Source organism: Apodemus sylvaticus, chromosome 9 (genome assembly GCF_947179515.1).
Source record: "Apodemus sylvaticus chromosome 9, mApoSyl1.1, whole genome shotgun sequence".
In the NCBI taxonomy this organism is placed as follows: Eukaryota; Metazoa; Chordata; class Mammalia; order Rodentia; family Muridae; genus Apodemus; species Apodemus sylvaticus.
This window is the reverse complement of record NC_067480.1, coordinates 79,143,940-79,165,661: the sequence shown is the minus strand read 5'-3', so window position 1 is coordinate 79,165,661 and position 21,722 is coordinate 79,143,940. Positions and strand designations below refer to the sequence as shown.

At 45.3% G+C, this 21,722-nt stretch overlaps 2 protein-coding genes across 9 annotated transcripts in view; both read left to right on the top strand.

Moving 5' to 3' along the window:
• Nucleotides 1-1,231: 1,231 nt before the first annotated feature.
• On the top strand, nucleotides 1,232-11,201 carry LOC127692780 (triggering receptor expressed on myeloid cells 3). 2 transcript variants are annotated; one of them, XM_052193377.1, is made up of 4 exons: nucleotides 1,232-1,410; nucleotides 2,165-2,515; nucleotides 10,198-10,298; nucleotides 10,776-11,201. In XM_052193377.1, the coding sequence occupies exons 1-4, from the start codon at nucleotides 1,341-1,343 to the stop codon at nucleotides 10,827-10,829; spliced, it is 576 nt and encodes a 191-aa protein (XP_052049337.1). In that variant the 5' UTR covers nucleotides 1,232-1,340; the 3' UTR covers nucleotides 10,830-11,201. The 2 variants fall into 2 exon arrangements, with proteins under 2 accessions (XP_052049337.1, XP_052049338.1); XM_052193378.1 differs by lacking the exon at nucleotides 1,232-1,410 and adding an exon at nucleotides 1,492-1,554.
• A 3,805-nt stretch (nucleotides 11,202-15,006) lies between these two features.
• The window catches only part of Treml4 (triggering receptor expressed on myeloid cells like 4), a 12,730-nt gene continuing 6,014 nt past the window's right edge, over nucleotides 15,007-21,722 (top strand). For 2 of the 7 annotated variants that reach the window (XM_052193178.1, XM_052193176.1), the window contains exons 1-4: nucleotides 15,120-15,446; nucleotides 15,655-15,999; nucleotides 20,384-20,434; nucleotides 21,069-21,119. In XM_052193178.1, the coding sequence (XP_052049138.1) occupies nucleotides 15,386-15,446; nucleotides 15,655-15,999; nucleotides 20,384-20,434; nucleotides 21,069-21,119 (508 nt within the window). In that variant the 5' untranslated portion in view covers nucleotides 15,120-15,385. Of the gene's footprint in view, nucleotides 15,028-15,117; nucleotides 15,447-15,654; nucleotides 16,000-20,383; nucleotides 20,435-21,068; nucleotides 21,120-21,722 lie in introns of those variants that run through there. The other 5 variants (XM_052193177.1, XM_052193182.1, XM_052193180.1 and 2 more) reach the window with 5 other exon arrangements.

Below are 21,722 nucleotides of genomic sequence, written 5' to 3'. Positions count from 1 at the left end.
GTTGAAAAATTGTCCCTTCGGGTATGTTTGTGCTGCATTGCCTTGACTTAATTGAGATGGGAGGGTCCACCCTGTATATGGGTGGTACTACTTCATACCCTGGGCCCCCACTGTGTATAAGAATGAGGAAGCCCAGTCGATCAGAAGCAGAAGCAGGCAGGCCCCAAGCATCCAGTTATCCTCTGCTCTTGACTGCTTAAGTTCCTGCCTCGACTTCTCAACAATAATGGACTGTGGTCTGTGTTGTTGTATTTTGGGGGTTGGGTCAGGGTGCTTTCCCAAGGGCATCAGAATAAAACTGGAACAATGGCACGTGTCTATAATCCCAGTACTTGGGAGACTGAGGCAAGGAGCCTGAGGATTCGAGGGCAGTTTGGACTTTCTTGTGAAACCCCATCCCAAAACGAAAAATAAATAAAAGAAAAGCAGTTGAGATTCTGTGGCTGTGGTGACTGTTCTAGTGGCACGTGGGGTCTGTGTCCTGAGGTAGGGGGGTCTAGTTGGAGTCTTGGGCCAGAAGCATCTAGGCTGCTCATTAAAATGCAGATTCCCAGGCCCTTCTGCAGGCTGTGAATTCCGTCCATCTGAGGGTAGATCCCAGCTGACTATGCATGCCTGGCTTCCTGAGTGATTCGGCCATGGGGCCGTACCGAGAATTCTGGGTACAATGAGATGAAAGATGAGTCAAAGGCGGAGGAGAGGCCTCTGTTGGTTAAGTGCTTGCCACAGAAGCACAAGGATCTGATTCCAAGAAGTCACATACAAAGCACCAGATGTGGTGGTGTACATGCGTAATCCATCCCTCCAGAGTCAGAGACCAGCAGCCCAGCCTACACGATGAGGTGTGAGGCAAGGAGGGATGCTGTGTCAGGAAAGCAAGGTGAATGATGCCTGTAATGACCTCAGATTGTCTCCTGGCTTTGGAAGCAAATCTGAACATTCAGCATCCTTGGCTTGGGGGTGGGGACGGTGTGAGGGGTTGTGGACATGACAATGTTCTGGTACCCGGAGGCAGTGAGTGGAACAGTGTTAGGGACCTCAGGTGTGGCGGAGAACGGCAACCAGCTGCAGAGTGTTTCTCAACAGATTGTGGCATCAAAGGAGGAAGGAAGGTGCCACAAAAAAAAATGGGGTTCTCACCTTTTCCTCCTTCTGTGTCTCCCGGGGCCGCTTCCTCTTGTCACATTTCCCTCAGGGTTTCTCAATGGGACAAAACAGCGGAACCTGTGGGGACAGAAACCAGTCAGCTTCTATGTGCGGAGCATGCTCCAGCGACCGTAGGTGGCTTGGCCACTTGCCTCTGGCCATTGGCAGTTAGCACACTCAGGAAGGAGCCTCATATGGAGGAGGCAGGGACCTGGGGGATGTCACCACTGCTGCTACGGCTGGGGCTGTTGCTCTGTGTCTCGGGTAAGGAGAGGCAGGTGAGGAGGCCAAAGGACAGGGTGCCAGCAAGAGGGGTGGGGCTCGAGGAGGGGAGGTAGCTGGTAAAAGAAGTTTGCTTTTGTTTCTCAAGATGGCCTGGGAGGAGACCAGGGTAGGCGCTAGAGATGGGTGAGTACTGAGGAAGAAATGGAGCCTGGTGATAGGCAGACAGACAGAAATGGGAGAGAGAGCTGAGAGACACAGAGACAGACAGAGAGTGGGAAAGGGAAGGAGAGAGACAAAGAGACAGACAGAGGTGGAAGAGAGAGAAACAAAGAGATACACAGAGACAGAGAGATAAACAGAGACAGTCAGAGAGGCAGGGAAGAGAGAAAGACAGAGACACAGACACAGAGGCAGGAGAGAGAGGGGAGGGGGAGAGAGAGAGAGAGAGACAGTAGATGGCTGTCTGCACATGTGCACGCATTTCTAGCATTAGAAATGGTGATGCAATCTGGTAAAGATCTTTTGTAATCATTCAACATGAAAAATTTCCACTCTACAAGATGCAGACAGAATATTTCCTGCAAATACACAGCCTAGATCCAGTTACCTGTGCTGGATATTTTGCCTGGTTTACTTACTGATGTCCACACACACAAAGCAATCAAGAGCTCTGGAATAGTTACAGCGCTCCTAGATTCCCCTGTCATGCTTGCTGGGGTCATGAATGTCCCAGCAATGTGTGGCTGATGCGGGAGGCAAGTTGGCTCCATGAAGCGTGTATCTCCTATCCCAGGGCTCCAGGCTGAAGATGAGGAAGAACAGAAGTGTTTTCTGGAGGGTGAGAACCTGACCCTGACTTGTCCTTACAACATCATGCTATACGCACTCAGTCTGAAGGCCTGGCAGCGGGTCAGAAGCCTGGGCTCTCCAGAGACCCTGGTGCTCACAAACACCAGAAAGGCAGACTTCAATGTGGCCCGGGCTGGAAGGTACTTGCTGGAGGATTATCCCACCGAGTCCGTTGTCAAGGTCACGGTGACTGGGCTGCGGAGGCAAGATGTGGGGCTGTACCAGTGTGTGATCTACCTGTCTCCTGACAATGTTGTCGTCCTGTATCAACGGATTCGGCTGCTGTGGTGTCAAGGTGAGCTCCGGGGAGGTTCGGATGGAGTCACTTCCTGCTCAGTAGTGGGCAGGGACCCCATCTTCCAGGAGAAGCTGCTTTAAGGAGGCAGCTCAGGGTAATGAGGAGAATTCTAGATCTTTCCTTGTTCCGTAATGTGACACCAGGAAAGTCACATTCTCTGTGCCTTATTTGGTTTTGTCGGTAAGACAGGCACACTGGATGTTGTGAACTCAAAAGCTGTCCACTTCCACATCATGGAATCTGCTTGAGAAGCTACCACGGAGCCCTGCCTGCAGCTGATTCCTTGTCCCCTGCTTCCCTGCGTCAGGGCTCAGGGGTACAGTCATACACTGTGCTCCCCTGCAGATCATCAGCTGCTAGGGCCCCACAGGCCCGCCCCTCTCAAAAGTCCCTGGTGTAACATGAAATGGCCTAGTTTGAACAATATGATACTACCTGCTTATTAAGATTTTAGGTTTTTGTAGTAGCCAATGATATTATTTTTAATTTTCCTTTAAAGCCATCTCTATATATATATATACCTATCTATATAGATAGATAGATAGAGATAGAGATACAGATACAGATACAGATATAGATATAGATACATGTAAAATCAATATAATAAGACGAAGGAAAAATTATATGGAAGTTTGGCATGGCAAACCAACAGAAGGAAAAGAGTCCCAAGAGCAGGCACAAGAGTCAGAGATCCACCCGTTCCCTTTCGTGCATCTGACTTGTGATTTATAATAAAGACATGGAGGCCTCTATATAGTTTAAAGCTGTTGGCCTTTTGTTGGGCAGTCTCTCAGCTAGCTATCTAACTAACCCTTGGTTTCTCTGCCATTCTGCCTCCCCGAGTGGTCCTCACTGACTGCTCCATTCCATCTTTGTTCTGCTTCTCCTCAATTTGCTTGCAGCTCCAGCAGGGCTTCTCTGTCTGCCCGGAAGTCCCGCCCCCACACTTCCTGCTCCAGGCCCAGCTGTCAGCTCTTTATTAGACAAAACCATGTTCTAGTCTGAACCGATCAGCAGCAAGAAAAAGCCCATTTATGTCTTAGGTTGCCTTTAGGCAAGGATGGCTGCCCGACCTTCATCTTTGGGGCTGGTGAGGAAGGACAAGTATTTATCTACAGAAAACCTGGTAATGTACCATAGAAATGACAGTACCAACATCCTGCCAGACTCAACTCTCTGCTGGAACAGATTTAACAATTGAAAACACGGCGGGGCACACCTTCACACAGTGTAAGAGAAGTTCATCCCAACAGTTCCCACAGTCAAGAGTCCCATAAAAATACTAAGCTAATAGCTACAATATATATGCAAAGAACCTGGTGTAGACCCCTGCAGGCCCCTGCTTGCTGCTTCAGTCTCTGAGAGTTCCTAAGTGACTTGCTTAGTTAAATAAGAGCTGTGTCCTCATGGTGTCCTCAATCCCCGCTGGCTCTTAGAATCTTTCCATCTCTTCTGCCAAGAGATGATTCCTTGAGCTCAGAGGCGGAGGGATTTAATGGAAACCTCCAGTTTAGACTCTCTCTACATAGTGTGTAGCTGTGGTCTCTGCATCTGTTCCCATTTGCCGTCAGAGGAAGCTGCTCCGAAGACAGCTGGACCAGGCACTGCTCTATGAGTACAACTGAATATCTTTAGGAATCATTTTATTAACATTTTAAAAATAGTTATTGGTTTTAGCCTAGGTCTCCGGGCTGTCTGGTCTCTGGTTCTTGTTTACCCACTGCTTGGGTGTGGGTTCCTTTAGTTGTAGTGTGGGCTTTAGTTCAAGCCAGACATCGGTTGGCTACTCCCACAAGTTCCGTGTTACCATTGCCTTAGTGCATTTTGCAAGTGGACAGATTATATAGGTCAAGGTTTCTGGGCTGGGATGGTATCCACATTTCTTTTTCAACAGACTTCAGAGAACCTTCCTGAACCAAAGACATTAGAACCTAGGGGTGAGGTCTCCATGTAGGCACCAGGTCGACTTCATGCTTGTTGAGTTGTGTGGATGCTGTCCTCAGTAATAGGGCCCTGATGTCAATTTGGAGAAAACAACACCTTTTGTCTAGGTTGTGTGGAGATTTCCACAGGATCCCCTTAATCAACAGATCACTTGAATATAATCTAATCCCACTACTGGAAGCCTTGACCAGCTATAAAAGATGGGTAGTTCATTTAATTTTAAAAGGTATGTATGTGTGTATGTATGTGTGTATATATGTATGTATATGAGTGTTTTGTCTGAGTGTATGTCCATACACCGTGTGTGTGCAGTACCCTAGAGAATGAGATAGCTATGGCCTGCCATGTTGGTTCTCTGCGAGAGCAGCCAGGTGCTGTTCACACTGAGCGTCTCTGTAGCCCCTCTCAGGGAGTCCACAAGAGCAGAGGAGAAGAACGGACACTGAAGAGCAGAAGTTCACTGCTCTTCAAGTGTTCCTCATTGTCGACATCACTGCCGGCCTCTCCTCCCTGTTAAAAAGCCTGGATATCCATGTGAGGAGGTGGCTGTGGAAAGTGGGTCCTGATGCCTTGGTGTCAGTGTCCTCAATAAACCTCCCTGTGGGAGCTGTGAGTACAGGAGAGGCACCTGTCACCACAGGGCCTCCCTCTTTGTCTTTTCTCAACATGTGACCATTTCACAGGAACAGGCTCAGGCTTGAATGAAATCACATAGAGTCTGTAGGTAGAGTTGAGGACTGGAATGTAGCTCAGTGTTTGCCCAGCATGGGTGAGGTCCTAAATCAGTTTACAGCATTGATAAAAAGAAAAACAAACAAACATTAAAACCATCTCTGTGCTGAGGAGATAGCTAAGTCTGTGAAGAGTATGAGGTCCCAAGTTCAATCCCCAGTACCTCATAGAGAGCTGGGTATGGACACACTTGCTTGTAGTCCCAGTGCTGGGGAGAAGAGACAGGAGGCTCCCCAAGGCTCTCTAGCTAAGCAGTTGAGCCCAATTAGTGTGCCCCAAGTCCCAAAGAGAGACTTTGTTACCAAAAGTGGGGGTGGGGTGTCAAACAAAGAAAACAAGGCAGAGGCTGAATGTGTCCGTGTCGCATTTAAAGTCAATACCAGAGAGGCAGAGGCAGGGGATCTCTTATTTGAGGGCAGCCTATACAACAGTCTGTACAACGGTTCCAGGTCAGCCAGGACTACTTAGTGAGATCATGTCTCAAAGCAAAACACAAAGCAGAGAGCTTGAGGAAGTCTGAGGGTGACCCCTACTGCTCTGTCTCCTCACACCAATAAACATAAAAGATACAACCAAGCGAAAAGACCATGTGGTGACAGGGTGGCAAACTCTACTGACCACAATAGGAGAATCGCGTGACACCTCCCCTGCCCTCAGCTCAGGTCATTAACCTGGACCCACTCCTGAAAGCTGTGCAAAGACTAATTTAGCATCCTTTGACAAAGCAAAGTGCCGCTTCAGGGACTAGAAGATTCTAGATATCTGCTTGCTTTCTGCCCTGAACCTGCTCAGTGACCTTGGACAAGTCCCGTTCCTTCTCTGGTGGTCAGTAAGCTCCTGGCTGGCTGGCTCCCCCGTTATGGCATTTGATAGCTGCCACGTTTTGGGTTCCTCTCTATGTATTGATCACAGGGAGCTAAAGGTCTCATTTGTATTTCACACTGGGCCAAATCTACCTGCTCCTGGCACTGGGGAAATTTGGATGACCTATGTTCTTTAAATCCATCATTTCATTTCCAACCATCCTTTTGCTAAAGTCCTAGTTTAAAAGCTACAAGAAAAGTCACTGAGACTGCCTGAGTCCACCATCTTGCCCAAGAAGTGCACTAAGCTCAATACAGAATAGACAATTATCAGATGCAAACCAGAAGAGGCAGGAAGTGGTGCTGTGACAGCTTCTTTTACCTTCTCTCCTGGGACTGGAGAAACCATAAACAAAGATGGCCAAGGAGTGGCACCTGGCACAGGTTTTCTCTGCCCGGAGGGATGGCAGGAGAAATAGGAAATAACCCTCCACAGTGTGCTGCTGCAGGGGTAGAGTGGCCTGGAGTGGGCAGGGCAGTCAGTGGGGTGGGATGCAGTTCTTTGTCTTATTTTTAGTTTCAGCTAGGTTACAAGCAAGTCTTCCTTCTCCCTGCCCCTCCCTGTCCTCCCTTCCTCTTTACTCCTTCCTTCCTCCCTTGCCATAAAAAGTATTTTAAAAACTCCCATCATGGGATTTCTTCCCACCTTAGATCATTTATGTTTTTGGATGAAACACACACACACACACACACACACACACACACACACACAGCCTTTATGTTTTAATGTGCTTGAAGCAGCACAATAGCTGGGTAGCTGTTAGAATCTCCTTTCCATCCATAACCCCATTATTACTTTCTATGTTTCATCTGAGCTGCTCCTAGCTCCAACTGAACAGCCCACGTGGCCACGTATTACGGCTCAGCTAACCAACATGGCTCCTTCCTCCTCTCCCGCACACTCTTTGAACCCAAGGCAGCTTCTTCTCTTTTCTCCTGCATGTTCTTTTTCTTCTCATTCTCTCTCTCTCTCTCTCTCTCTCTCTCTCTCTCTCTCTCTCTCTCTCTCTCTCTCCCTCTCTCTCTCCCTCTCTCCCTCCCTCTCTCTCTCTCTCCTCCCCATCTCCTCTCTTTAAGCCCACAAAAACTCAACCCCACCTATCTCTCTTCTGCCCAGCCATTGGCTGCCGGTATTTTTATTCACCAATCAGAATTAACTTGAGGTCAGGGTTCCAGAGGCTATGTGCAGACTCTAGATCTTGGGGGGTAGGAGGGGAGCAGGGCAGCACTTAGCACTACAATAAACAGTAAAAGACAAAACCTCAACACTGTCTTCCTCCCTCCCCTTCCTACCTCTTTCCTTTCCTTTCTCTATCCCTCTATTCCCTTTTCTCCTTCTTCCTTCCTTCCTCTGTTCCTCTGTTCCTCCCTCCCCCCCGCCCCATCCTCCTCACTCCCTCCTTCTCCCCCTTTTTTCTTTCCTTCTTTTCTTGCCTCTGTAGTAATGAGGATGGAACATAGGGAAGTTAGATGTCCTGGTGGCTTTATATTGTCAACTCAACATAACCAGATGTCACTGGGGAAAAGGGAGTCTCGACTGAGGGATTGCTTAGATCGAGTGGCCTGTGGGCTTGTCTGTAGAGAATTGTCTTTTACGGGTTAAATGATCTGGTCCAGCCCACTGTGGTTGGTGCTACCCCTAAGCAGGTGTTCAAGCAGCTCCCCTCCACAGCCTCTGCTTTAGTTACCACTTCCAGCTTCCTGACTTGATTTCCTGCGTGACGTCCATCCATGATGGACTATGACCTGGAAGTATAAGATGAAATAAAACCTTTCCTCCCCAAGTTGCTTTTGGTCATTATCCTAGCTAATTATTATTTTGGTCATAATCCTATGGTTACTAATGCTATGATGAAACACCATGACAAAAAGCAGGTTGGGAAGGAAAAGGTTTATTTGACTTACACTTCCACATAGTAGTTCATCATTGAAGAAAGTCAGGACAAGAACTCAAACCGGGCAGGAACCCGGAGGCAGGAACTGATGCAGAAGCCATGGAGGGTGCTGCTTCCTGACCCCTTGTCATCTTGAGACACAAATGTAGCACTGTTAAGTCACAACCTTCCCTTTCTTGTTCTCCCCAAAGAACACACATTAATACCAACATTACAGCATCTGCATTATAAATTTTAAAAGCCCCATGGTCTCTAAAAATTCAAAAACTTAAAAACTCAGTCTCCTTAAAATAGCCAGTTGTGTTTAAAATATAAAACCTTTTAAAATTAAAAGTCTCTCATCTTTACCCTTCTGTAAATAAAAAATAAATTAAATTCTTACTTCAAGAGGGTAGAACCAGGGCACAGTCAAAATCAAACCAAAGCAAAGCAAACTCTACCTATGTAACCAACTCAGTATCCAATTATCTGGGATTCACTCATGGTCTCTTGGGGGTCCTCCAAGGGGTTTGGGTCACTTCTCCAGCTCTGCCCTCTGCAGCCTACACAGCTGATCTTCCAGGCTCTGGATGGCTCCATCCCGCTGCTATTCCTATTCTTGGTGGTCATCCCACAGTACTGGCATCTCCAAACTGTTGGTGTGTCTGGCTGCAACTAGGATAGACTTTTCACCAGTAGCATATTTTGGGCTGTCTTCAGGGACACAGTGCCAGTCCTCTCCTGATCTCCATGAGCCCTTCATGCCTTCAAAACCAATGCATGTGAATGACTCTTACACCACCAAGTTCAGCTTCCAGCCTGAGAGACAACCTTGGCAGCTTCTGAAACACAGCTTCTGTGTGTTGATCCTGAGGAAACACTGAAGAGACTTTAGAAGACTTCACCTCAATGATGCTGATTCCTCAACTGATTCTTCAGCCCCAGATGATCAGCATCCATGTCCAAGAAAAGCAAAGGGTTTACTTTAGTGGTTCTGGACTCTTGTTAATTACAGCTTATTCTTCAGTCTCAGCTAAATGGAACCGTAGAATCTCCACACAAAGGCCCAATAGAGTCCTTGCTTCCCTCTAAGACTTCATAGACCTTTATCTTTCGTGCTGCTTTCAATATTCCTATCTTCTAAACTCTGACAGAACAGCTCACTGAGTTCTCAACACTCATTGGGTTTTCTAGTCCAGAGTTCTAAAGTCTTTTCACATTCTCCCCTACGTATCCTGGTCAGGTCTGTCACAGAAATACCTTACTCCTGGTACTAACTTGTCTTAATTACCACTAATTTCTACTAGCTTGTACAGTCATATTTTTTATCAAAGCAATAGAAACCTACCTAGGACTGCCACTATGGACCAGAGACACCCTCAGCAGGAGGGGCTGTAGCCAGGACAGGCAGGTAGATTAGGTAGGATGGACTGTGTAGGAGAATGTGCTGAGTGTTGAGTCCCTTGGCCAGGCTCTTAGATGGGACTCTACAGGGTGATACCAGCACCAAGTCATGAGCATAACGTAGGTATGTTGTTAGGACACCTGGCACAGTGCTGGACCTGATGTCCAGTGTCAAACTTGGGCCACTGGCTGGGAAGTGGATATCCCATCTTTGACCTTCCAGGACCCAGTGAACCTTCCTTCTCAGCCAGATAGTCTTATGATAATGGCCTGGGAAGAGAGCTGCCTAGCTTACAGAAAAATTCCACATATGTCAGGTTCCTTGCTGGCTCAGTTTAAGCCAGTTAGGTTGGGTAAACAGCCTCCCAAGCACATGGCACAGTGTCCAACTTTATCAACAATATCTGGTCACCCAAAGGAGGCTATGTCTCTGTTAACCTTTCTAAAGAGTCTTTATTTCTTCCCAGGTCATAGCATTTGCCAAATAGCACTGTGGAAAGGATTAGGAACCAGACACTTTGAAGGTAGTGGAAGAGTTTGGGAGTACAGAAGGGAGGGACATTAGTGTCAGGTGAAATGTGAGAGGCCAGTGGAGATGCCTGCACTAGTAACCATGTTCAGGATGCATAAGATGGGGAGGGGGTAAGAAGAGACAAAAAAAAAAAAACAGTTTGTTCTGGGACATGAGGATTATGGGAAAGATGAAGGCCTTCTCTTCCAAGGGTATGCAACCCTTTGGCAGGCCTCAGGTTGCAAGGCAGGTAGCAGGTCCAACCACAGAGTCCTGAAGGCAGATGATCATGTTCACTTAGATTTTGTAAAGTCACCCCTGGAGTGCCCACACTTGCCTTTGATCTCACAGAGCAGCCAGTAACGGTGATCGTTCTGACATGTGGCTTCATACTCAACAAGAGTCTGGTCTTCTCAGTCCTGTTTGTTCTTCTCTGCAAAGCTGGGCCTAAGGTACGTGGGACAGACTAGGAGTGAGGTAGAGCAGAATGGTCCTAAAGGCTCCTCAGAACCTCTTCCCTGGATGCCCTTTGCAGAGGGCTCTGTGGTCAAGGGGTAAGGCCAGCCCTAGGCATAATGCAGGGTACTGCCCAAGATCCTGGGAGCAATGTGCTTAGTGGGTTTCCCTTGGCTAGGAAGACCCAAGTATGGGGATAGGCAGGGTGGGGACAGCTGGGTGGGCCATCTGCCCTTCCCTTCAGAGCAGGAAGGCTTCATTCAAGCCTGAACACTCTGGGCTAGTCATACATATTTTAGTTTTGTTTGTTTGTTTGTTTGTTTGAGGGTCTCACTATGTAGCCCAAGTTTCCCTGGAACTCACAGAGACCCATCAGCCTCTGCCTACTGAGGGCTAGTGTTAAAGATGTACACTATCATGCCTGCAATTGAGCTGATATGTTCTAATGCTTGTCTGTTCCTTTTCCTGCACAGGTGTTACAGCCTTCCAAGGCATCCAAAGTACAGGGAGTCTCTGAAAAACAGTAGCCTTCCTGCTACAAGCTGTGAGCACACCTTCCCTTGTCTATTAACAACATACAAGATGTTCTGTATTGGGGACAATCTGAGCCTTCCTACATTCTCTTTGTGAACTCTAATTAGTACATGTTACCCCCAGAGGGCAGCTCTAAGGAGAGCTGTGTAGAAGGAGCCTCATGAGACATCAGTGAAGAATGTAAAACTGAGAGAGATTGGACCTTTGATGGAGCAGTCAAGCAGGACCCACAGAGAATTCACCTCAAAATCTTATCTCCATTTCTCTCCTGCTAACCAGGTCTTCCCTGCTGTGGACTGGTAAAATCTATATGATGTAACCTATCTCTCTTCTGATAATAAAAAAAATGTATTTTTTTTCATGCAGTTTTATCCCTCCTGTGATCCATGATGCCAATTGTCACATGATGCAATATAAAATCTCATAGAAGACAAGCCTCCAAGCATATCTGTGAGGGATTGTCTAGATTAAGATTAGGTCCCGAGAGTATCTATGAAAGATTATTTTGTCTATTTAATTATTTGTTTAAATTATTTTGTCTATTTAATTGATGTAGCACCAGAGAGTGGGGTATTCCAGTGACAGACCTAATCATGATATTTTTTGGAAGAATATGGAAGACTTCAGACTGGAAAAGCAGTTGGATACTTTAAATGTGGCTTAATGGGACATCCTAGTAGGAACTTTGAAGATAGTGCTGAGGGTAATTGGAATCGTGGGGACCAAGATCAAAAGGTTTCAGAGGGGAAGAATGTACACAAGTGACCTAGAGACCTTTCTTGTGATGTTTTAGCCAAGAATGACGCTGCCTTTTCCTTTGTTCCAAAAATCTGCCTGGGGCTAAATTAAAGGGCTTTGGATTAATGGTGTTGGCAGAGGAGATCTCAAGTCAGCCTAATATCAACTCAATAGTGCGGTTATTAGTGGCCACTGTTGTGCAGATCTATAATGAAAAGTGTGGGGCTGTGGACCATGAGAGGAAGCTTGGTAAGGTCAAGCTAAAGGCGTGAAGCCCCGGAGACTCTGAAGAGATGGTAGGACCCTCCCCCCTCCAGAGATTTGCGGCCATTAGCATCAGTCACAATGCCCCAAGCCCTTCCAAATGTATGAGTTATCCCTAACATCTCAGACCAAGACAATAGGAAAAGAGATGTGACCACAGTCAAATAGGCTCAAAACAGAGTTCTCCATGCTAATGAGGTACCTAGAGGTCTAGAAGCCCTTAGCTATTACTGAAGCACCTTGGCTGCCTGGCTCCATGCTCCCTGCCATGATGACTATGGACTAAGCCCCTGAAACTCTAAGCAAGCTCTCAATAAAATGTTTTCCTTCAAGAGTTGTTTTAGTCACAGTGTCTTTTCATAGCCACAGGACAGTGAGCAATATATGTGGGAATACACATTAAAAACTGTAGGGCATTTGGGACTGTGTTACCAGACAGGCATAAGAACTGGTAAAGTTGAGGAGCCCAAACCCCGGAAATCTCAGAGATTTCAGAATGGCAGGAGTAGAGCTGCTTCCTACCTATCTCTGAACCTGCTCTGGAACACAACCATGACACCCACCGAGAGGATGGCGGACACTCAGTCATGTGACATAACACCTGGAATTCTTCTCCATGCTAATGAGGTATCTAGAGAGCCTTGAGCCTTTAGCCAATGACCTTCCCTTCCTGGGTATTCTCATGCCCATCCCCCAAGAGGTATAGAGAATCCCTGGTTCACCCCCAATAAAGCAATAAAGGGATCCTCTCAGAAAACTGTTTCCTTAAAGCATCTGATACCGCAAAGGGAAACACAGACTTCCCATTCTGACTTTTGCTGTGCTTCCTCGGGTCAGCATGCCTACAGCATCCTGACATCCACAGCAGAGAGGCAGAATACAGTACCATAGAAAAACTAGATAAAAAATGTTGTATAGTGTATTGAGTGTTTTGTCTGTGTGCATGTCTATGTACCATGTGTATACAGTGCCCATGGAGGTCAGGAAGGTGCCTCAGATCTCCTGGGACTGGAGTTACAGATTATCCTGATTGTCCATCAGTCTAGCAGCTGTCCAACAGGTGCATGGCGACTCCCTAGGCAGGGGACTCTGGACTAAGGGAAATGGAGAGAGTGAGCTGAACCTTAGGAGACATGAATTCATTGTTCTCTGCTTCTTGACTGTGGCTGCAATGTGACTAGTTGCTTCAAGTTCCTGCTGCCTTAATTCCCTCAGATCAATAGGCTCAGTTCTCAAACTCTGAACCCAAATCAATGCTTTCTCCCTTAAATTGCTTTTCTTAGTGCATTTTATTACAGAAATGAAAGGAAACTTAAAAAAAAAAACCCAAACTTCCCTCTAGGCCTTTCCCCATGCACCCTTCATAGCACCCTGTCCCTCCAGAACAGTATATTTGCTACACTGGGTAAGCTCACACCAACATGGCACTGACAGCTCAGACTAGCTTCTTTAGAATCTACTGTGGTGCCTTGCACTCTCTGGGTACTGACAAATGTATAATGTATTTCAGTGTTCTATCATGAAGAAAATAATTATTTCCTAAATATCTTGTTTAGTGACTAAAAAAAAATAAGACTTGTTTTTATTTATGATTAAGTGTATGTGTCTCTGTTTGGATTTGTACATGTGGATGCCTGAGGAGGCCAGAACTGGGGTAACAGGTTGTTGTCAGCCCCCTGACATTGTTGTTAGGTGCTGAACCCTGGTCCTCTCCAAAAGAAATGCCCTGGAACTCACACTGACTCTCCTGCCTCTGCCTGTCATGATCAAATAGGAGTGAGAAACATCAGGGAGATTAGGAAGGCTCACATCCAGGTATGGGTGAGGAAATTCTTGAGACTATTAGATCACAGAGGCTGTGACTTAAAAGGTTTAATACATTGACAAACAGCCCCCACACAAGCAGGAAGTGCTGTGTCCATTCTTCTTTAGAAAAGAGTGTGTATTAGAAAAGAATAAATGTTTCAGACATAGCCCAGCACTTTGAAACTGTTGTAACATACTATTTAGACTGGCTACTTTATAAATAAATCCAGTTATTTAGTTCTTGAGGCTTAGAAGATGGTATCTGAGTTAGTTTTCTGGGACTATAAAGAAATACCCAAATCAGTTACTTTATAAAGAAAAGAGGTTTGTTTAACAAACACATATGAAAGCTGAAGGCTCAAAGGCATGAGCTTAGGTTAACTCTTATTATGGCCTCAAATTAGATGGTCTCAAATGTTAAGAGTTCATTATGTGGATGAAGTGGGGGGAGGAGAGAGAGACAGGCAGACAGAGAAGGCAGGCAGGCAGGCAGACAGAGTCCATTCAGGGCATGTCAGTTGTTCTAAGAACTCCCCTAGCCTACTTCTTAAAGGCCTTACACTTCTCTGTGGACTGAGCTTCTGATCCACCCACCTTTAAGAGCAAATGGAAATCATACACAAACCACAGCAGGAGAGAGCATCAGACTGTATCTCTTGCTCTGTTTTGCAAAGGCAGCAAGTTCATTCATGAGCATGGAGCCCATGTAACCTGTCAACTCCTCAGAGGCCCCACATTTTTTGGGGTTGTTTCATCACATGACTTTGGGGGATACGGGCCTTTAGTCTCCTCCCCCCATCATAGGTCATAGAATCCTTGCATCTGGGAGGCATTTCTCCTCTCCACTTGTTTATTTACTCCATCCTCTTCTTAAAGTAACCCAGACTTGTGGGTATCTTATATGTTAAATATCAACATCAGTTTATTTTATTGCTAGACTGTGCCAGCCTTTCTTCCACACATTATTGCATCTGAGATGTTAACGTGAGATAATTTTTCTCATGTTTTCACTCAGCCACTCACCTGTCCCTTCAACATAGTCATAAATTCCCCTGCTTCCTTTCTCACCCCTAAGAGGTCCTTCCCTCTTGGCTTCCCTTCTGACAATTGTTCCTCATTGTTCTTTTCCTCCCCGCTTTTCCAGGGATCGTCCATATGGTCTGGCATTGGAGTCTGGTGGTTCACAAACCTTCCCGGATGACAACATATTGGAAGTGAGGGCCCTGACTTATCTTAGGAGTGGGAATTCCCCAGACTTTGGGCACACCTCTAGGGACCTTTGACCTTTCTCAGGGAAAAAGAAAAGAGGAACGGGCCTCTTACTTCTCATATTTTTTTCTAGAGTGTTCTTATTTTTGTAGCAACAATGGAGGAGTGTGATTGGTGAGTGTCATGGAGTGGCTGACACGGGGGGAGGATGAGCAGGGGGGAAGAGTTAGAGCCAGAGATGGACCCTGCAATGAGGAGTCCCCAGTCCAGGCCTGGCTACTGTTCCTCTCATGTGTCCACAGAACCTACCTACCCAGGCCAACCATGAGCTGGACCCTGCAATGAGGAGTCCCCAGTCCAGGCCTGGCTACTGTTCCTCTTATGGGTTCATAAGCCTGCCTTCCCAGGCTGGTCACTTCCCCAACCAAAGCTCTGATCTTCCTTGGTTCTTACATCTCACAGATGCTGAGACGCTTGCCTAGTTCAGAGGCCTCCTCTTCTCCTCTCCTCCATTGACAGAGTCTGGACTGGTATGGCCTGGAGGTGCTCACAACTGCTACTGGTCCCTGTGCAGCTGGTGCTCCTGGTCTCAGGTGAGATGATTCAGGGTACAAGGGGTTGAGGGGTGGGATAAAAGGACAAAGCTGGGGAGGAACCAGGTTGACCCTGTGACCAGGACTGGCCTTGGGGCTGTGTTCTGCATCTGGGTGTTGGAAGTCATTGCCTCTTGGCTTTCCCAGCCCTAGAAACAAATGTATACAGCTAGAACTCTGACCTTTGACCTGTTGATTTGTTGTCCAGGTGTATGGGGGCCCACAGTTATATCTGGAGAGTTCCATAGAATGGTAGGACAGAGCTTCTCCATGCAGTGCCAGTACAAGCCTGAGGAGGGGCCTTATGTGCTGAAAACGTGGTGTCGGCAAACATCTCCAAATAGATGTATGAGAGTGCTCACTACCTCCGAACCTCGGAAAGTAGTCAGGGAATCACAGCACACGATCTGGGATGATCCTAAAGCTGGCTTCTTCAACATTACCATGACTCAGCTAACAGAGGCTGACTCAGCGTTCTACTGGTGTGGTCCATTTTATGCTTCCGACAACAAAGTAACTGTTCTCAGAAACATCAGCCTGGTGGTGTCTCCAGGTAAGGCCTTTCTTGGATATACAAGCCCCCTCTATGGATCAAGTGAAATATATAGTCCTGATCCCTTCTCTTTGTGACACCCTAATCTTTGTGATCCCTAATCTTGACACCTGATCTGACTGAGGAGAGACAACTTTCAATCTCTGTCATGCCTGGCTCCACCTGAGAAAGAATGTTTAAGTTTCATAGGGTAGGCATTTGGAGTCTCTCTCTGACTCTTGTTTAGTTTACACTAGCATGGTGCAACTTTAATCCCAACATTTGGAAGGCAGAGGCAGGTGGATCTGAGTTCGAGGCCAGCCTGGTCTAAATAGTGAGGTCCAGGCCAGCCAGAGCTACATAGAGAGACTCTGTCTTCAAAAAAAAAAAAAAAAAAAGTTGGAATTTTTTTATTTTAAATTATGTGCACTCATGGGCACATGCCATGTATGTACCAATGCCCATGGAAACCAGAGACTAGGATCCCTTTGCAGCTAGAGTCACAAGTTGCTGTGAACTACTCAATGTGGATGCTGGGAACCAAACTCAGATCCTCTGCAAGAGTCTGTGTTCTCAATGGCTGAGCTATCTCTCCAGCCCTCCTACTTACTTTCATACTTAGGTAGACCTGAGGTACAAATTCCTACAGCCCAAGGGTCCCTGAGGTCTTGCTTGCCTGGGGCCAACCCTGGCATGGTCCTCTTTCTTGTTCTCACTTCTTGAGGCAGCAGAGGGGGAAGAGCGTGGGCATAGGATAAGACTTTTGTCTTATGAGATACTTAGAGTTGCTGTATAATAATAAAAAGTTTACTTATCTAAGTCTAAGTTACTTTGCTACTGTAGCTGACCTGCCTTCTGGGTCCTTTGAGGTCAGAAACTGAAGTCTCTGGCATTTAGCACCTCATCCTAAAACAGCAGCAGATTAAGTAAAGGATTAATTGCTAGAGACTTTTCCCTTTTTCCAGATGCCTCTCATTTGTCAGGCTAGGGGGAAGTTTGGAGCAATAAACTTCTATTGAACCAGGAGAAGAGAATCATGCTCATGGAAGGAAAAACTTTTACATAAGGAAATATGCATAAACTAACATAAATTCATACACAGATGTGCACATGCATATTTACACATTTCCATTCAAACGAGTTAGGTCCAGGTTTCATACATTCTCACAATTACATATCTCCACACACACATCCATACTTACATATGCATTTGGAGCAAAAGAACAAGCAACAGCATAGAAAGAACTCACTCATTCTGGATGAAAAATGAGCTCCAATCTTTATTACATAGAGAAAGAAAAAGCTTTTATCCTTTTAATGCTAAATGAATTAAACCCATGTTTTAAAGAAGAAAGCTTTGTTCCTTTTAATAAGACCAAACCTGCCTTGTTATTAAGAAAGGGCCTGTTCTGTCCTGTGGTAAGGAGAAGCCTGCCTGCTCCTTCTGCTCTTTCTGCAGCTTCTTTTTTTCCTCTTTTCTTCTGCCTGCATTCTGCACATTTCTCTCTTAGTTTTTCATGTTACCTATAGTTTCTAAATTATCGCACTCTGCGCTCTCCTTTTAATCTTGCTCTCCTCCTGCTCTGAATCACAGTAGTGCTCTTATCCCCAATGCCTTTTCTCGAGTCCTATGCCTTTACTTCAAGCTTTTATTGACTTCAGTTCTGTCTAAAAAGTTCTCTTGTGTCCTGACTAAAAAATTATCCTCAGTTCTGTTCTAAAAAGTTCTGTTCAGATCATGTCTAAAAAATGTTGTCTAAAATGCTCTCCTCAAGCTTAGTTCTGATTCTTCTCTTTGTCCTCAGCACTTAAACATCTTTCAGAATACACGATCACATGGTAAAACGTTCATCACAAGTTTACACATAAGTTCAAATCATAAATCAAAACAGAAGTTTACAACAGAGAATGTTTACATGCATATCCATTAAGAGTAATTATCTGGCTAAACACCTGTCACAGCTCCACAGGTTTGTGGAGAGTTAAAAACATAACTAAGTTATTAGTGAAGTTTTGTATGGATAAACCCAGTCACTATTTATCTTCTGTTGTAGCACCTATAATAAATCGTTAATTCCCTTTTTATAAACTTTTTACAGCCTCTTGGAATGTGCTCTGAGGAGTGGAATGTCTGTAGCAATTAACTGGTGACACAAAAGACTGGTAGAGTTCTCATTGTAATTTTGGCTATCAGAAAGGAGTTAATAGTGTTATTAAAAGAGCTTAATAATTACTATAAATTTAGGAATTCTTATAGGATCATCATTGAGGATAAAGAATTATCTACTTGTCCAAATAGCATCACTATTAGACAGTTCATCTTTGTTGTTCTGCAGAGATCTGCTCAAAGGGGTGGGCTAATACCTAGTGATTGTTATATATGTGTTAATAACAGGAAAAACATATTAATAGCAAAAATCTTTCCTAAAATGATTTTCTCCTGGGCCTTGCCTACTGGAGTTCCATCACAAATTTTAAACTAAGGCGAAGTCATCTCAGGAAGATCACCTGCTAGTCATTAGCTTGTTGGCTCCTGACACGTGCTTTAAGCCCCGCCACAGCCTGTCACTGTTTGGGGAGTCAGACTTGGTTTTCTCTTCAGGACCCCACACAGTCAGCCATCTTCTCTTTGTCTCTTTATAGCCTTGCCCACTCTTCCTCCATGGGGCTCCAGACAACGATGAGTAGGTGATTGAGGAGGAAGGAGCAAGGGTCAGGCAGGCTGAGGAGCCTGAGACTCAGCAGGGCCTTCCCCTTGGGCGGATCCCCTAGAGACTAAGCAATGGAGGAAATTCCACTCAGGGCTTCAGATATAGAGAGAGATTAAGTGTCTAAAGCAACCCACTTCCCTCTGGGAGGCTAGATTTGATTTCTGCTATGCATAATCCTCCCCTGCCAATCTAAGCAGCTGCCAAAACCAAACCAAACAACAATACCTGTCTTAGTCAGTGTCTCTATTCCTGCACAAACATCATGACCAAGAAACAAGTTGGGGAGGAAAGGGTTTATTGAGCTTACACTTCCATGTTGCTGTTCATCACTAAAGGAAGTCAGGACTGGAACTCAAGCAGGTCAGGAAGCAGAAGCTGTTGCAGAGGCCATGGAGGGATGTTTCTTACTGGCTTGCTTCCCCTGGCTTGCTCAGCCTGCTCTCTTATAGAACCCAAGAACACCAGCCCAGAGATGGTACCACCCACAAGGGGCCCTTCCCCCTTGATCACTAATTGAGAAAATGGCCCACAGATGGATCACATGGGGCCACTTCCCCAACTGAAATTCCTTTCTCTGTGATAACTCCAACCTGTGTCAAGTTGACACACAAAACCAGCCAGTACAATACCTAAATGACCAGGAAAACCCTCAATGTTACTGCCTACCAGGGAGACATGAATGAAAACCATTGTGTAAAAAATCACCCTTCCCCAAAAGACAAACAATAATGGGTGCGGGGAAGACGTGGGAAAAGCCTTATGTGTGGCTGGTAGGAATGTAAATTAGCACAGTTGTCATCATGACCACAGCCTGGGATACTACTATATGTCTCAGCAGCCTATGGTCCCAGCTCTTAGGAGGTGGAGGCAGTAGTTCACCATCTTGAGCTATGAAGTAAAGTTTGAGTTCAGCCTGGGCTGCATGGAACCCTGGCTTAAAAAAAAAAAAAAATGCTAGCCAGTATGGTAGGGCAAGCCTTTAATCCTAGCACTCAGGAGGCAGAGGTGGATGGATCTCTGTGAGTCTGGGGGTAGCCTGGTCTACCAAGGGAGTTCTGGGCAAATCAGAGCTACATCATGAAACCCTGCCTCAAAAACTATTAAACAAGAATAACAAAACACTGATATTATAGACATTGGAATAGATTAGTGATTACCAGAAGCTGAGGGAGGAGCCAGGAGTAAGGGTGTGGCTTGGCTGAAGACTACTGAGTGATGTGAAAGGGACAGAAATTCTAATGCTGTGCTGCACAGACTTCAGATGACCACAATGCGCTATTTGCTTCTGATTATTAAAAAATGAATAATATTTATTCATCTTATTTTAAACGTATGCATGTTTTGCCTCCATGTGTATCTGTGCAACACATAGCTTGGTGCCCATGGAGGTCAGAGGAGGATGCTGGAGTTTTGGGTGGTGGTAAGCCATTATGTGGGTGCTGGGAATCAAACCCTGGTCCTATATGCCCTATCTATATGTACTATATGCACTATATGTCCTACCAGTAGGATTGGTATATATGGGACTATATTTCTATATGGTCTATCTATCTGTCTGCCTGTCTGTCTGTCTATCATCCCATATCTGCAAGAGCAGCGAGTGCTTTTAACCATCTCTCTTTATTTTTAAGGAGATTAGGGCCCAGACCCTATTCTCCCTTTTATGCATAGCTGTCTTCTCTTCTCTTTTCCAGCCTCATCAACTCTTCCTTCACAAACAACTGCTTGGATCTCAGAAAGCACAGGTAGGTTTGCCAGGAGGAGGGGTGGGTAGCCAGGCAGTTTGGGGAGGGTGAGGATAGGGAAGACGTGACTTTATGGTTGATGATTTTATATATGTAAAAAAATTAAGTATAAAGATTTTAGGTGCAGGTAGTCCTGGCCTGAGGGACTGTGAGGTGTGTTGCCATCTAACCCGTCTCTTCTTGTTCTTAAAAGAAATCTTGTCAAGTACACAGGCTAACTTTGGTTTGAATGTCATGCCATAGATGCAAGTATCGAAACAGTAAATAGCATAGCATAGATATGTGAAATACCCTTTTAAAATTTATAATTATAATGATAATAATTATTTTTACTACTACTAGTAGTAGTACTACTACTACTATTGTTACTACTACTACTATTATTATATGGCATGGGCCATAGAACATATATAGGATCAGAGGAAAACTTTTGGGAGTTGCTTCTTTCCTTCCACTGTGGGTTCTAAGGTTCAAAGTCAGGTTGTCAGATTATCTCAGCAGCCCATAAATATGTAAGTCTTAGGTTAAAGATTTTAGGCCTAGTCACCTCTGGGCCTCCTGAATCTTTCACAGATTAGGGCCCAGACCCTATTCTCCCCTTTTATGCATAGCTGTCTTCTCTTCTCTTTTCCAGCCTCATCAACTCTTCCTTCACAGACAACTGTTTGGATCCCAGAAAGCACAGGTAGGTTTGCCAGGAGGAGGGGTGGGTAGCCAGGCAGTTTGGGGAGGGTGAGGATAGGGAAGGCGTGACTTTATGGTTGATGATTTTATATATGTAAAAAAATTAAGTATAAAGATTTTAGGTGCAGGTAGTCCTGGCCTGAGGGACTGTGAGGTGTGTTGCCATCTAACCCGTCTCTTCTTGTTCTTAAAAGAAATCTTGTCAAGTACACAGGCTAACTTTGGTTTGAATGTCATGCCATAGATGCAAGTATTGAAACAGTAAATAGCATAGCATAGATATGTGAAATCCCCTTTTAAAATTTATAATTATAATGATAATAATTATTTTTACTACTACTACTAGTACTACTACTACTACTACTATTATTATTATTATTATTATTATTATTATATGAGGGCATGGGACATAGAACACATATGGGATCAGAGGACAACTTTTGGGAGTTGCCTCTTTCCTTCCACTGTGGGTTCTAAGGTTCAAAGTCAGATTGTCAGATTATCTCAGCAGCCCATAAATATGTAAGTCTTAGGTTAAAGATTTTAGGCCCAGTCACCTCTGGGCCTCCTGAATCTTTCACAGATTAGGGCCCAGACCCTATTC